This window comes from Lissotriton helveticus, chromosome 3_1, assembly GCF_964261635.1.
Source record: "Lissotriton helveticus chromosome 3_1, aLisHel1.1, whole genome shotgun sequence".
Classification (NCBI taxonomy): Eukaryota; Metazoa; Chordata; class Amphibia; order Caudata; family Salamandridae; genus Lissotriton; species Lissotriton helveticus.
The window spans coordinates 1,846,054,343-1,846,070,117 of NC_136061.1; the positions used below are offsets into that span (position 1 = coordinate 1,846,054,343).

General features: G+C 43.0%; 1 protein-coding gene across 1 annotated transcript in view; it reads right to left on the bottom strand.

Moving 5' to 3' along the window:
* The window catches only part of LOC144823891 (mucin-2-like), a 209,393-nt gene that overhangs the window by 46,532 nt on the left and 147,086 nt on the right, over nucleotides 1-15,775 (bottom strand). Inside the window, exons 38-41 of the mRNA XM_078682784.1 lie at nucleotides 12,229-12,429; nucleotides 10,616-11,050; nucleotides 4,225-4,569; nucleotides 1,247-2,328 (exon numbers count right to left, since the gene is read on the bottom strand). Of these exons, the coding sequence (XP_078538910.1) occupies nucleotides 1,247-2,328; nucleotides 4,225-4,569; nucleotides 10,616-11,050; nucleotides 12,229-12,429 (2,063 nt within the window). The remainder of the gene's footprint in view (nucleotides 1-1,246; nucleotides 2,329-4,224; nucleotides 4,570-10,615; nucleotides 11,051-12,228; nucleotides 12,430-15,775) is intronic.

Sequence of the window (15,775 nt, forward strand, 5' to 3'; positions counted from 1 at the left end):
CTGAACTTACCTTGCCTTGTTTACCTCGATCGCCGCCACCTACAAGGAGTCGTATTAAAGAGGGGCTTAGATCCTTAAGAATCCTTCCAGATCAAGTCCAAACTTCCGACTCCAGATAATTACCAATTCCCAAGTTTAAACTCTGCATGGGCTGGCTTTGTCCGAATTTTCTCCTGATAATATAACTGGCTGCTAGTTATAAGTGTGGTTGCAGGGCTCTGCTTCCTGCTGCCTGCTTTTTCCTGCTTGATGCTCCGGACTGCAGAGCTAAAACAAGAGCCCAACCTCAATTCCTCAAGGTGGGATCATGCTGATCTGCAACCTGGAGCCCAACTGTACTGCCACTCAGCCTCGCAGGGCCTCCAAGGCAACTAAAGTAGCTCCTCCCTACCCCCAACATCACCCCTCCCCTGCACCCAACCTCCCCACGCTGGGGATCCACCCACTGGCATGGCTAGAATGGCCAACCTGTGGGTGATACAGTATCCCAGCGGGATGGTGGGGTTGCAGACAAGAAAACTCTGCAAAACCAGCAGTGAAAGTACCACTATTCCACCAAGAAGTGGGCTGCACACAGTTGCGTAGCCGTGCGACATCCATAAAGTACAGAGGGAGAACAAAGATGCCATTCGGTTCTTGGCTTAGCATTTCCTTGGATGGGCACAAGCACGATCAACAGAGCAAGGCAAGGACCTACTCCACAATAAGTAAGGACATTTGAGTTCAAAACGGGAGCCTTATATGCTATCACTCTAGGAGAAACCTGCACACAAGGAAGAGGACTGCAAGAAGTTATTTTTCGAGGTTGCAAGGAGCCCTAGAGAGCAAAGGCTATTGGTGGCCTAGAAATGTCAGATTTCTACCAGTCTCAAAGAGATGGAAATTTCCCTAACCATGTCCTAAGGCAGAATCAAGCAATACCCAACTTTGAAGCAAGAGGGACCATGAGTTCTAGAGACCAAAAAGAAGAGATGAGTAAGAGCAACCATTGCTATTTTACCCTGTACCCAAAAACACAAAAATGCGAAATATTTTGTAACCTTTTGGCTCATAGGATAGTATTTTCATAACAGCTGATGGCTTGTGAATGCTGCCCATTCTTAGACTGTGGCATTCTCATTTCAGATCACAGGGCTGAACCTCTTATCTAGTTGTCATCATTATCATCATTCTCAGTACAGGGTTTCGAAATTAAAACAACACTAATTGAACAGCATTGCGTTTAGCAGATATACAATTTGCGTACCTCTCTGTGTGGCTCAAAAGGACAACCTGGCAGCTTAGTTGTGCTTGGAACTGTTGTTGGTGTGGTGGTAGATGGGGTGCTTTTTGATGTGGTCGTTTTTAGAGTCGTTGTGGTTCTTGAAGTTGTCATTTCTTTAGTTGTGGTCCCGGTAGTTGTAGTTTTCGGGGTTGTGGTTTCTGGAGTGGTTGTTTCTGGGGTTGTAGTTCTGGGAGTTGTAGATGTTGGTGTTGTGGTTGTTGGTGCTGTGGTAGTTGAAGTGGTAGCGATTTCTGGAGTTGTAGTTTCTGGGGTTGTGGTTCCTGAAGTTGTAGTTGTGCTTGTTGATGTTGTTGTAGTTGGAGTGGTAGTGATTTCTGGAGTTATAGTTTCTGGGGTTGTTGTTCCTGACGTTGTAGTTGTTGTGGTTGTTGGTGTTGTCGTAGTTAAAGTGGTAGTGATTTCTGGAGTTGTAGTTTCTGGGGTTGTGGTTCCTGAAGTTGTAGTTGTGGTTGTGGTTGTTGATGTTGTTGTAGTTGGAGTGGTAGTGATTTCTGGAGTTGTAGTTTCTGGGGTTGTTGTTCCTGATGTTGTAGTTCTTGTAGTGGATGTTGGTGATGTAGTAGTTGAAGTGGTAGCGATTTCTGGAGTTGTAGTTTCTGGGGTTGTGGGTCCTGACGTTGTAGTTGTCGTTGTGGTTGTTGGTGTTATCGTGGTTGGAGTGGTAGTGATTTCTGGAGTTGTAGTTTCAGGAGTTGTGGTTACTGAAGTTGTAGTTGTTGTTGTGGTTGTTGTTGTAGTTGGGGTAGTAGTGATTTCTGGAGTTGTTGTTTCAGGTGTTGTGATCCCTGGAGTTGTAGTTGTTGGTGTAGTGGTTGTTGTAGTAGTTGGGGTGGTTGTGATCCCTGGAGTTGTAGTAGTTGGTGTAGTGGTTGTTGTTGTTGTAGAAGTTGGGGTGGTTGTGATTACTGGAGTGGTAGTTGGTGTTTCTGTTGTTGGACCAGGAGTCGACACACAGATCCAGTCAGAATAGATTGTATCGCAGAAGTCATTGCAGTAAGCAGAAAAACACCAGTTGCCACTGCTTCCATTGTAGATCATCTCACCTATGTAATAGAAAAACAACGGGTCAGCTCCTAACTTCCTTGACGGTAATTCCTTATCATATATTATTTCATAGTAAGTATACATAGCACTCAATACAGTGCTGCAGCGTATGGCACCGGTGACAGAGACCCTGCTTGCACAGTGCTGGCACAGATACCGGATGCTGTGGAACACTGTTCCAACAGTACCGGAACGGCCCTGTGGCTGTTGGTGCGCCGCATGGACGAGCCAGCGAGATGGGGAGAAGAGGGAAACGCACGTGGAGATGTCTGCAAAGGAACAAGAGTCCATTTGCTGCAGCATTGCCTCCTTAAATACTGCTTGGCCAGAAGAAAAGGTAGGGCTCTGCTGCCACCCAGAGGCAACTTGGTGAAATGAGGCAGGAGAGCTTTAGTAAACGTACTAATGGCCCACATTCACACCATGATTGCAGTCATCACTGCGCCTGCGCTGCAGGGAAAGTAAACTCAGTGTGATGAGGACATTTAGTGGCATTGATGGGCTTGTTCTTTTTAAGCCGATATCGTTGATGTTTCTGTCATGAGTGTGAAAAGGGAGGTTTGGGGATCTCGGTGTTACTAGTCTGATGTTCAGAGGGAGTAATACTAAGTACAAATAAATGCAAAGTGCTATTAAGAAGAATTGTGACAGCACTGCTTGTCCTCTGCTCTTAAACTGTGAATTGTGGCAGGCAATATTTCAAGATTTGTAACAATCAGTGTGGTTTGTATGCAAATGCTAAAGATGGCGAACAGAGGCAACAACTTCATTATGGGTCTGTGCTGTCCTTTACCTCTTATACATTGTGCACCTTGGCAGGGGAGGGGTGTATCAGAGCTCTTTTTACCACCCCCAGCTGAGGCCTGTATACACGCGGGGCTCCTGCCCCTCTCAACAGGAGAGAAACGCCTGATGGGGAGAGTGATGGGTGAAAGCGAAGATATAACTTCTAGGCGCTGGCTTTTGACCTAATAGGGCTGGGGATAATTCTTCTACAAGCAGTGTATAAACCTTATCAAGCAGGCTCGCGTTTTTGCCCATTTAAATAGGACTGCCATTTATTAATTTACCGATATTGCTAAGCTCTGAACCATTGTCATAAATGGGCAGCTACTGAGAACCAGCACTTCCCTAATATTAAAAGGGGTGTATCTGCACTACCCAGCACTGCTGCAATACATTTAATGGGAGAAAACCTGTACTTCTCAGAAGTAAACAGGTACTGTGGATAGTGAGTATCTGCACCTCTACGTTTCCATTTAAAGCACTGCCTTGAACCAAAAAACAAATCATCATATTGCTGGGTTTACTATGATGTAGGCAGGGCACATTAAAGGGTCAATGTCTCTTTCAAACACCCAATTGAAGAAAATTAAATCATAGTAACTATGGGTGTTGAGCGAATGTGACTGCCTCGGAGAAGAACTGCTGATCCTCACTCAAACGTAAAGCTAAGAGCGTCATATTGACCCGACCAAAGGAGTTTCTGTCATAGTGTAAAATTTATATTTGGAAGAGGGAAAGCTAGAAAGAGCGCGTGTGAACTATTTGACTGGCGAAGCTTTTGCTTGCTGTCCAATAAAGGCATTTCAGATTAGCTTCCTGCCCTGGGTTCGAGTTATCAGTGTTAGAGATTGATTTTGAGTTAGGTCCTGTGTTCAACACCTCATAAAGGAGATTGTGATTACTGTCGAATCCCTCTTAGATCAACAACACATTGGTGAGAAAATCTTAAAGGCATCTCTGCTAAAGTACGCTAGAACATATGTTTGGTTAATCTGATTTTAGCTGAAGGTTTTTTGTCAGCTAAACTTGGGGTCACATATTTTTATAGCACTACAAATCATAAGTGGGCTAAAAATACAGATTTTTTAAACCAAAAAAAGAGGTCTTACCTGGCAAATATATTTTTCCATCATGTAAACAGTGGCATATCGTAGTGATAGTCGTAGAAGGGGTGGTAGTGGTGACTGTAGTTGTAGTTTCTGTTGTAGTGGGTGTGGGGGTGGTAGTGGTGACTGTAGTTGTAGTTTCTGTTGTAGTGGGTGTGGAGGTTGTAGTGGTAGTTGTTGGTTTTGTTGTGGTAGTGGTTGATGTTGTCTTTGGTGTCGTACTGTCAAGACCATTTCCACCTTCCGTTGGGGTGATTTTAACTGTAGTTTGTGTATGTATCCCAATTTCCTCTGTAGTGGTTGGAGGAATAACCTCAGTTGTGGTAACTGCCGGAGTTGTCGTGGTTTCTGTAGACAGACAATCAAGAAACTTTTTCAAAATCACCATTCATCAAATAGTGTCAACAGGTTGAAAACCTGATTTAAAGAAAACTCTGTAATGTTCACAGCTAATCTATTATCATAATTTGCCTGATCAACTGCGTAAGTCAATGGTAGCAGTTACTCAGAGATATTTATGGAGAGTGGATTCTTGCTCAATTGTTTTGTCAGATTGTCTTCCTGTGTACACCGTTAAATAAAATAATGTGTTATTTTTATGACAAAAGTTGAAGAGTTCAGTAACTTAAACTACACTTATCATGAGAACCAAGGGGTGGTATATGTTTATTTCCCCCCAGCTTTCTTTAGCAGACTGCCTACATGTTGTTAGGAGTTAGACTGTTGGTCAATGTGACTTATTTCTCTGTCAATATAATCCAGTTTATAGAACCCAAAATGTTTGCATTATTTTAACTTAATTTGTTCTCCTGTATCTCACTGTGTTTTGAGGTTCTCACTCAGTATTATCATTGTCATCTCCTTACTATTATGTCTTTAACCGGCGACAAACCACCCCTACCATAGCGGTCAAAGTTAATTCTATGTCAGGTAATATTAAACTATCCTCTGTGTTCTTAGTTAATACACATGACTTCTCTTTCCTGCCAAAAGGAGCATCTCCAATATTAGGCATGTATGGGACCATTTCCACGTCCTCTCTTGCAGGCAATTGCGCTTATCGATCCAAATGCAACATGCAGTATGTCATATGTTTGTCTCTTTTTGTGTTTTTCCCATTGCTGCTTTTTCTTTCTCTCAGTATAGAATGCAATATGATTAATGGTTCCACATTTCCTTTTCTTCACCATTGCATTTCCTTTCCAATTAGCACAAAGTGTATTTTAAATATGTTTCACTGTGAAGGAAGGCTCTGTTGCACTTGTGCTAGAAATATCAAATGAAGTGGCCAATGTCATGTTGCATCATAGCAACTAAATATTTGTGTTACCATTATGAATATTTCATCTATAAAAACTGTTATGTTTTCTTTTTTTTTGTTTGTAAAAATTCAAACTCTATATTTTTGGAAATCTTTCCCAATAATCCATTTGCTGTATAGCCTAATATTCTCACACATAATGTAACAAACATAGGGGCCGATTAGGATGGCGGACGGACTTGCGTCCGTCCGCCATCCCAGAGGTGGAGGGACCGTCTGCATGGGCTGCGGCGGTCTCTCCGTGCAAATTAGGATGTGACCGCCACCCTGGCGGTCACATCCTGGATATTTAACATTGCGGCGGGTGCTGCTTCAAGCAGCACCCGCCGCAATGTTAAAAGTGCATGTTTTACATTTACATGCACAAAGCGGCAGGCACCGCGCGGTGCCTGCCGCTTTGTGCATGTAAATGCTGGGGGGTACCATAGGTACCCCCCATGTGCACCCCCCACCCGTCCACACCCTGGGGGCCCGCAACGGGCCCCCAAAATCAAAAGTACACATGCTTTTCCACGGCAGAAAAACCACCGCGGAAAAGCATGTTTACTAATGTTTCCTAATTTGGCTGGCGGTCTCTGATAGACACTGCCAGCCAAATGAGAGCTTTTCCGCCGCGGTTGTAATCCGACCGCGGCGGAAAAGCAGCGGACAGAAACCAAGACCCACCAGCCATCGTAATGCGGCGGTGGGTCTTTAGTGACTCCGCAGAGGATTTTCCGCCTCCTCCGGGCCGGAGGTGGCTTCCGCCGGCCCGGAGGAGGCGGAAAATCCTCCATCCTAATCGGCCCCATAGTGTGATACTGATGAAACGAGTTCATTGCCTCAACTAATTTGCAGCTTCTGAAGTCCCTCATGCTTAACTCCGCTAAAACAAAACTAATCTTCTTCCCTGGCTGCAGGCACGAAATGGCTGCAGCGGAAAAATGCCAACTTTCTAAAGGTAGTATTTTGAAAATTGTAATTTAAAATCCGATGTCACCATGAGATAGGATTTTTTTATTAGAATTCCAAAGACACCAAACACAAACTGGTTATCTGTTCCCATATGGAAGTTACAGCCTATAACAGTTCATAAGGTAACTCCAATATTATCCTATGGTAGAGGTAGGCCTTGCGATGGGTAAAAAAAAACATATTTAAGAGTTTTTGACTAAAAGCTAACTTAAAAGAAAATGTCCCTCTTTTTAAATACACTTCACTCTGCCACCTGGGCTGTCCAGCCCTACCCTAGGGGTGAAATTCGTATTAAAAAGGAAGGTGTGGGCCTGGCTAAAGTTTTACTTTCAAAATCAATGTTGGGGGAGGGAAGTAATACGTGATCCATTCAGTTTCCTGTATTGATATATATTCTGATCAGAAAGGAAGGATCACTTATCCTGCATAACATCGGGTATGCGGGAATGGTTCTTACTAGTCCCAATAAAAAACCCTCATGCATGTGTTGGTAAATTACGGTGTCGAGCGGTATATCTTGGTTCTCCGCTGTCCCACACACGTGTTTGCATAATCATAGGGTTTAGTGGTTTATGCAACCTCCAACCGGGAGGCAATACCCTCAGTTAAAAACAGTAGTGATCAGTAATTGTGGTTGTGACGTGATAAAGTGAAAAAATAGTAAAAAAGGCTCTCTCTTTCAGACAAATATTTTAATAGTTCTGGTCTCTGGAGGCAAATTTAAAATTAGTGCAGGTGAACAAGAGCGATTATGACTCTTTCACACTAGATTTGTGGTATAGGTCGACATGTTTCAGTCCTGAAGTCGCCAGGAGGTCGTGGTGCTTTCATCAGGACCACAGTGCAAAGGTGTACAGAGACCTCTCACGTCTCTATATGTGAAATTTGGTTTTTAGAGGAACATGTCGTTATGCTGTTCCTTAAAAGGTCAAAAAGTACCTTTGTTAGTGGTTATATTAAACCTCATCGGGATCCAGCTGTGTCAGGGAGGTGCACTCGGTCACTTCGTCATACTGCCAAAGCTGGTCCCGGAAATGTTCCGGGACCAGCTTTGGCAGAGTCAGAACAAGCAGTTCCGGGACCAGCTTTGGCAGAGTCAGAACAAGCAGTATGACGGAGTGACCGAGTGCACCTCCCTGACCCAGCTGGATCCCGATGAGGTTTAATATAACCACTAACAAAGGTACTTTTTGACCTTTTAAGGAACAGAATAACGACATGTTCCTCTAAAAACCAAATTTCACATATAGAGACGTGAGAGGTCTCTGTACACCTTTGCACTGTGGTCCTGATGAAAGCCCCACCAACCTCCTGGCGACTTCAGGGCTGAAACATGTCGACCTATACCACAAATCTAGTGTGAAAGAGTCATAATCGCTCTTGTTCACCTACACTAATTTTAAATTTGCCTCCAGAGACCAGAACTATTAAAATATTTGTCTGGAAGAGAGAGCCTTTTTTACTACTTTTTCACTTTATCACGTCACAACCACAATTACTGATCACTACTGTTTTTAACTGAGGGTATTGTCTCCCGGTTGGACGTTTCATAAACCACTAAACCCTATGATTATGCAAACATGTGTGAGGGACAGCGGAGAACCAAGATATACCGCTCGACACCGTAATTTACCAACACATGCATGAGGGTTTTTTATTGGGACTAGTAAGAACCATTCCCGCATACCCGATGTTATGCAGGACAAGTGATCCTTCCTTTCTGATCAGAATAAAGTTTTACTTTGCCTGGTCACCATGGCAGTTTAAAAACTGCACACACAGGCTAAAATGGCAGACCTGGGACATATATAAAGGGCTACTTAAGCGGGTGGCACAATCAGAGCAGCAGGCCGACTAGTAGCATTTAATTTACTGGACCTGGCCACAGGCAGTGCCTCTTTACTAGGAAGTTACAAGTAAATTAAATATGCCAAGGGGGTATGAGCCGATTCTACCATGTTTTACGGAGAGAGCACTAAGGCCAGTAAAAACAAAGTCAGCCAAAAAGGAGAGCTGAAGGCAAAACGTTAGAGGGAAAACCATGCCAAGGATGTCAGGTGTAACAAATGGTTACAGGAATGCCATTTAGGTATCAATGCTGCTTCTGCCAGGCGCCCACTGATGAGCTGAATATTACTGCTGTGAAAGTTTTGAGAGTCATTAGGATGAACAGGAGGAGACAACGATACCTCTCTAGGAAAAACAAAACTTCCTCAGATTGAATACTTTGCTCACAGATCATTCAAAGACACCCAGGTCAATACAGGATTAATTCACACAGCCAGGATTTCAGCCCCAGTGGAAGCTTGTTGAACTTCACCCCAGTAGCAGTGCAATGGGATTCTCTAGTCTGCTTATCAGGAAGCCTTACACATTCGATTTCCAAAAATACCAGAGTTGTTCCTGATTGTTATCTACCAGATCAGTCATATAGACTATGGGGCTAGGATGGAAAATTAAGGGTTTAGCTTACCGTACATGTTACATGTATAGGCTCATAGTCTGAAATGTTGATATCTGGGTAGTACTAGTCGGACTCACCTTAACTGTATTTTAGTGCTTGCAGAATCCCTTACACTGCACAACGAATTCAATAGTAAAATGAGGTATGGAACAAGCATTACAAACAATTGCAGGAATGTGATGATTACACCGGTGAGGAAACTCCTAAAACATTTTAATGTGACAATATAATCTGAACAAACGTTGCTGCAAAACATCAACAGTTATTTATCACCCCCGCACATGAATTTTCGTTGGTTTTATGCCCTTTTCTGCACTATTTATTTTTGTTGGTAAAAATATATCCCTCCTCCAATAAGGTGTCACTCCTATTTTAAATTGATGTGTGTCACTTCCCCTTACCTCCCTCTCCCACTAGCAGTTAGTAGATTATTTTAGTATTCCACCTGCCCAATTACATCCCCAGCCATTCAGGCCCATTTGGATTCCTTCCCTACTTTCTCATAGCTCACTAATGTCCTATTGCGCTGGAAGTAAAGGGAGGATGGAAAAGCCATTAGGACAGGAGAGGAAGAGGATATGGTTGACCTACCCTTTCTACTACCTCCCGGCCAACTTCTCTATGTACCTGCAGATGGTAGAGTTAGAGTACAGGAAGGAGTGTGGTAGGCATGGTAACACAGCAGGAGCATAAGGAGCATAAGGAGCATAAGGAGTGGGGATAGTTAACATTTCTCCCTCTCTAGCATCCCTCGCATGAAACAACACAACACCGTGCTCCGATTCAACAAGTTTTCTAATTCCTCTACCATAACATTTGCACCTTAAGTTACCCACACATCAGGCATCAGTGACATCAGGTTGCAGAACTACTTCTCAATTACACTGTGACTTCCCTAACGAATGGAGAATTACAATGAGACATATGAATTCTGCCAATGATTCCAGTGGTAATTCATTATTTTTCAGGCCTTTCCTCTCTGGTGAGATATGCTGGGAGTAGGGAATTAAGTTCAATTTACCAGAACAGCTGAATTCCTGCATTCACTATAATTCCCATTCTTTCAGAAAACACACAGTTTCAGACAATCTGGATCTAAATGTACTCTGTGATGAGAATCAAGTTAACTTCACTGAAACAGTTGTTCTTGTTATTTGGCAATGACGGTGAAAGGTCCAAAGGAAGACCCTTAGCTCCTGCAGCTACAACCACCATAAAATCACAGGGATCCTGTTGCACAAGATTCATCGATTATTTTTTTGTTATACAAATCAGTGAAGAGATTATGAGCCTTCAGTTCTACATGAATGGTACAGATATACCCCCTTTGCAAGCCAGTGCAGATCATAGAGACCCGGAATTACATGCGTAAGTGAGTAGCATACCTCGCTATTCCAGTGGCCATGCTATGCAAGAGGGAAATCCCTTCTGCAGTATGAGCAGTGTATCTTCCTCGGCGATTTTGTAACCATTGCCTAAACACATTGACACAAAGTGTTCGACCTCTACTCCCAGGTTTCTGCTGTAAGGCTTACAAAACTGGTAAGTGAGTGGTTCACATAACCTGAGGCAGAGCAATTAAACCAACTTCTTCCTTCTATTTGCCCCACAGCAGGAAAAGCTCATTATTTGTGTGGAAGTTTGCTATATTTTACCTGTTGTGGTAGTTGGTTCAGGTGTCGGAGGCGGAGGAGGAACTTCTGTGGTTTCCGTGGGACAGGGAGTGGTGGTCGTGACCTGTGTGGTGGTGGCACGAGTGGTTGTGGATCCACAAGGTATTTCCCGACAGCAGTAAACACTGATCTGGTAATTGTAACACATGGACATGACGCTGCCTGCAAACTGGTCCTTGTTGCGGCAGATCAAGCCCGTGGAGACATCACAGGTCACTTTCTGTTGCACATCCTCAAGAGGTTTGTCCGGGAATCTCTCTGCTCTGCATGTGATGTTCTCTGGGGCCTCACAGATATCGATATTGTTTTTCCTGATCTCATCATAGGTTTCAAAGTCCCCTCCTTCAGGACTAGACTCAGGGTAGCTGACATCGATCCACCCCGTCCATTCACAAACTATCCCAGGTGTGCAGGTGACTGTAAGACAACATTGAGATTTTCAGCCATTAAGGAATATATCCTATGTTTACTATCTCTTGTTAATTGTCCAAATTCAGTAGCATCATATACGTTACATACAGCGTCATGTGGAACCCATATATTCGCTCCAAATTTACCTTTAGAATAATATATTACAAATGCAACTCTAATCTCACCGGTAAACATCACTTACAACGCAACTTTTACCACGCAGTGCCTTTACGACGCAACTTTTACAACGCAAACCATTACAACGCATTGCGCTGGGGGGCGCTCTAGGATAGGGAATAGGTTTAATGTACTATCCAACACCTTCCCTACTATCCACGGGGACTGGAGTTGGAATAGTAAATTAAACTATTCACTATCCAGCGCCCAAAAGCACTATGCGTTGTGAAGGTATTCGTTGTAAATACCGTGTTGTAAAGGCATGCGATGTAAAAGCATGTGTTGTAATGTCATACATCCCCCCTGACTCAAACATAAATAGGAGCCTGAATCTTGCTGCCTGTTCAAAGGATGAACACAGTGGTATCCACCCTTAATACATGGTACAACCGTAGGCCTGAGAGCACATCAGGAATTTGTCTTACTGTTAACAATCTAAAGACTCAATGACTGTGGACATTGGAAAAGTCATGAGAACTCTACTCATGTATGAGATAATAGGACGCATGTTGTTTGATCATTCACAGCTCACCTTCCCTTTTGCCTTGCAGGACTTCCACCTCCTAACCCAGAATATAGGGGCATAATGTATAAACTGTCATACACTAACCAAAATCACATGCGTTCCTCCGTGGAAGCACATGTACACAAACCTGTAACTGAATTGATTTACAGGTAGTACCCTGATGAGCTATGAGCAGACAGCAAGTTATCATACAAATAATACGTATGCCGTATATGGTTCTAACCTACCCTTTTTGAAAAATATCAATATTTTTGTGCTAGTGATCATGATTCCAGTGTTCACCCTAAAACAAGGCCATTCCGTGCACTGAAATTGTTTATTATATGGCACTGAACTGATTTTAAAGCTTTGTGAAAACAATCCCTTGTTGTTCCCTAGCACCAGGAAGCCCTGGAGTTCAGACCATTGTATAATCAGTGAATTGGCCTGTCGCAGGCACTATACAATATGTACGCCACACTGCCCTCAGCTACCATGCTACCTGTGGGTGTGGAGGTGGTAGTGGTAGTTGTGGTTGTTGGTTTTGTCGTGGTAGCGGTTGATGTTGTGGTTGGTGTCGTACTTTCGCCTTTTAATCCTTCAGTCGTTACACCACTTGTAACTGGTGTTTGTGTCTCAATTTTCTCTGTAGTGGATGTAGGAATAGCCACAGTTGTGGTAACTGCTGCAGTGGTCGTAGTTTCTGTAGAGAGACAATCAAGAAACTTTTTTAAAAATCACATTTCAGCAAATATTGTCAACTGGTTAAAAACCTGATTTAAAAAAAACTCCGAGATGTTCACAGCTAATCTATTATCAAAATGTACCTGATCAATGGTAGCAGTTACTCAGAGACATTTATGGAGAGTGGATTCATGCTCAATTGTTTTGTCAGTCCCACCACGTGGGTTTCAATTGATAAATGGTGAGAAAAGATTCAGTATCCTCTGTTAATGCAGAAAGGATTCAATATGTAGTGTATTACGCTGAGGTTGGTTCTGATACTACGTTTCTGATGTTATGCATTGGTTTATGTGATCTCTGTAGCTTGCCCAGAGACTTGTGCTCTTAGCTTCAACCAAATAAAAAAGACTGGGTCTCGGTTATGGTAAGGGTACTAGACACCCTAGATCATAATCATCATACATTAATAAGGGGCTGCTGAACGAATTTCCAGATTGTTGAGTGCGTCTACCACATATAAGGGTTCTTTAAGTCAAGATGACCCAAAGCCACTGAGGTGGTGGACATCATCTAAATTTCTCACAATGCCTCTAGCATTTTGGGGGCATATTAGCAGGAAACCTTGTTAAAATTATCGCTGTTTTATCTGCAGGAAACTGCCGATAAAACGGCGATAATGGGCTTGCTAATATGCGTTATAGAATTCCTATAGTATCCCAGGTTAGATGTGCAGGACATCTAACCTTGGATTCTATAGGAATTCTATAACGCATATTAGCAAGCCCATTATCGCCGTTTTATCGGCAGTTTCCTGCTGATAAAACGGCGATAATTTTAACGAGGTTCCTTGCTAATATGGCCCTTAGTTAATTTAGCACTAACTCCTGATGATTCATGGAATCATGAACCTATTCTGTAGTTACTTGCAGCTATCCAGCAGCACCATATGAAGTGACAGGCGCCTGTGCAAGAAGCCACGGAGAGCAATGTCATCTGCACTTTGAGATCCTGTAGGAAGCTGCTCCATACATTATAGGATCTCTACATCATCCAGAAACTGACAATCAATATGTTTTGAGTGGAATGTTTCTTTGCGCTACTCCATACAGTGCATTTCAAGGATTATCAATTGAGGGCAGGTTAAAGAACGTTCCGGGAATCAAAACGATTTTGGTCATTTAGGACGAGCATGGGAAAAGAGAGGTGACTGTAGTGAGTTCTAAGACATAACAAATTTATAAATACCATTCAATATTTAAAAAACCTTCCTCTGCACTGCAAGATCCTATGTGTACCGGTTCCCGCTTTGCCCTAAAACCCATCAACTCATGTTGCCTTGTTCTATTTGTAATAAACCCAGGAAATCCTAACTACACAAAGTGGACAGCACCTCATCTGATATCCAGCAGAAGGTCCTGATTTATATACACTGTATTGGCCACTGTCACCAATAGGACGATCTAAAAGTAGAGCTTCCAAATTGCATGAGAATATCACATACAATCTGAGATGCTGTCGGATCATGGTTCCTACTTGCAGGAATCTGAACCCATATATTCACGGTCAATGTCTACAATAGCGTGAGTTCGGCACTCGCTCTCAGGAATCTACATAGGCATAAAGAATATGATGCTCTGCTGTCCTGCTATGTGAAAAGCTTGGAGATGTAGTATCAAACAGAATGTACAATACACTGCCTTGCACTGCTAGATCCTGAAGCTACCATTGAGCACCTGCATTACATGTATGGAGACAATCCCCAGTCCTGTCACACTGTGATGAAACTCTTGGTATTCTGCATAGGTGCATTAGAAGCAGCATGACATACATAGTGACACTTCGGGACTCCCCAAACGTGTGTATGGAATCCAATATTCTTCTGCCTGCATAGATCCCGCAAGAGCTTCTGGAGTTGACTTGAAATGGAGGACAAGGTTTCACTCTATTAAATTGCAGCCGTCCTGAAAATCTGCATCAGGTATCTAGCAAGACATTCTCCACTTCACTCAGAGCTCAAGCTGGATGCTAGCACTGTGCCATGACAGGCAGGATGGACTACGGCATAGCAACAGTGCAGCATTACATAGATATAAATTCAGCAAAGAAAGGCTCAGCACTTACTTGTAGGTGTGGAAGAAGTAACGCATAAAAGTTACAAGAGACCCCAGGAAGAGTAAGCTTCCTAACTTTCATCTTCCTCTCCACACTAACATCTCTGCAATTCTTCAATGGCTCTGGATGATCACAGCAACCATCAAGTCGCTAAGGCGGAATTGTACATGCCTGCTTCAATATAACCTTTCATTTAGCTTCAGGGATTGCACTTTGTATGTTACTGTTGACTTGTTCAACGTTAGTCTCGTTGAGTCTATTTCCCTTATAATTCCAAACAATGCTATTAAATATATAATCGTTTCTCTTGTTTGTTTTCAGTTTGTCCTATAGGATCAGGCTACTTTCTGTAGACTACGATGCCAACTGCCTGCTTCCCATCTTTGCAAGCTGGAGGTGTCAGAACATAAAACACATTTCGGCCTTTTGTTGTGAGAGATAGCAGTGTTTTCTGAAAAATGCACACAGCACCTCTGACGTCACACAACAAGCATCTTTTTTTAGTTCTGCTCTTACTGAACCTCTGTGTACCTACCACTGACTCTCACACCGATAAATCCCTTCCATCCTCAACGATATCCTACATATTGAGCTATTGTGCAACCATCTGCATCCTTTATGCCATGGCACATTCACCTTCTTCGTCACCATCTTTTGTTTAGTTTGCAACCTGTATCTCTCCACATGTACAAATTATTCTTTCACCTCTTCATGATTCTATTTAGCAGTCACCACCTTTGCAAGTTCTTCACTACCAAAGTCTCTGGTAGCAGTATTATGGAAGAGACCCCGGAGTGTGACACTTTGGTTGCTAACTGTTGTCACAGAGCACGTCCGCAGAACCAGAGGAGATGTGCATGCTTGCACAGCCCCTTCAGGTATACACATTTTGCACCTGTACAACTTGATGGTGTAGATTAATGCAAATAGGTGACTGTAATTTCCTATGACTTCTCGGGCGACAAGTTAGGTGATTACCATTTAGAAGTTAGAGAACTGTTAATGAGCACCCAAAGACGACATTTGTGGGTGACATTAATGATCTTAGGAACCCCAAGGGCAAGTGCTGTCACAGACTCTACCACCTAAGGGGCCGGGGGGTCATACCCCTTTTCAAAGGAATTCTTGGGTTATACCTTCAGAGACACTGTCACAGCAGACTGCACATAGTTCATGCATCTCACCTAGATTACACATACTCCTTATATCTCGGGTTACCTGGGTATCTAGTTAGGAAACTGCAGCTGGTGCAC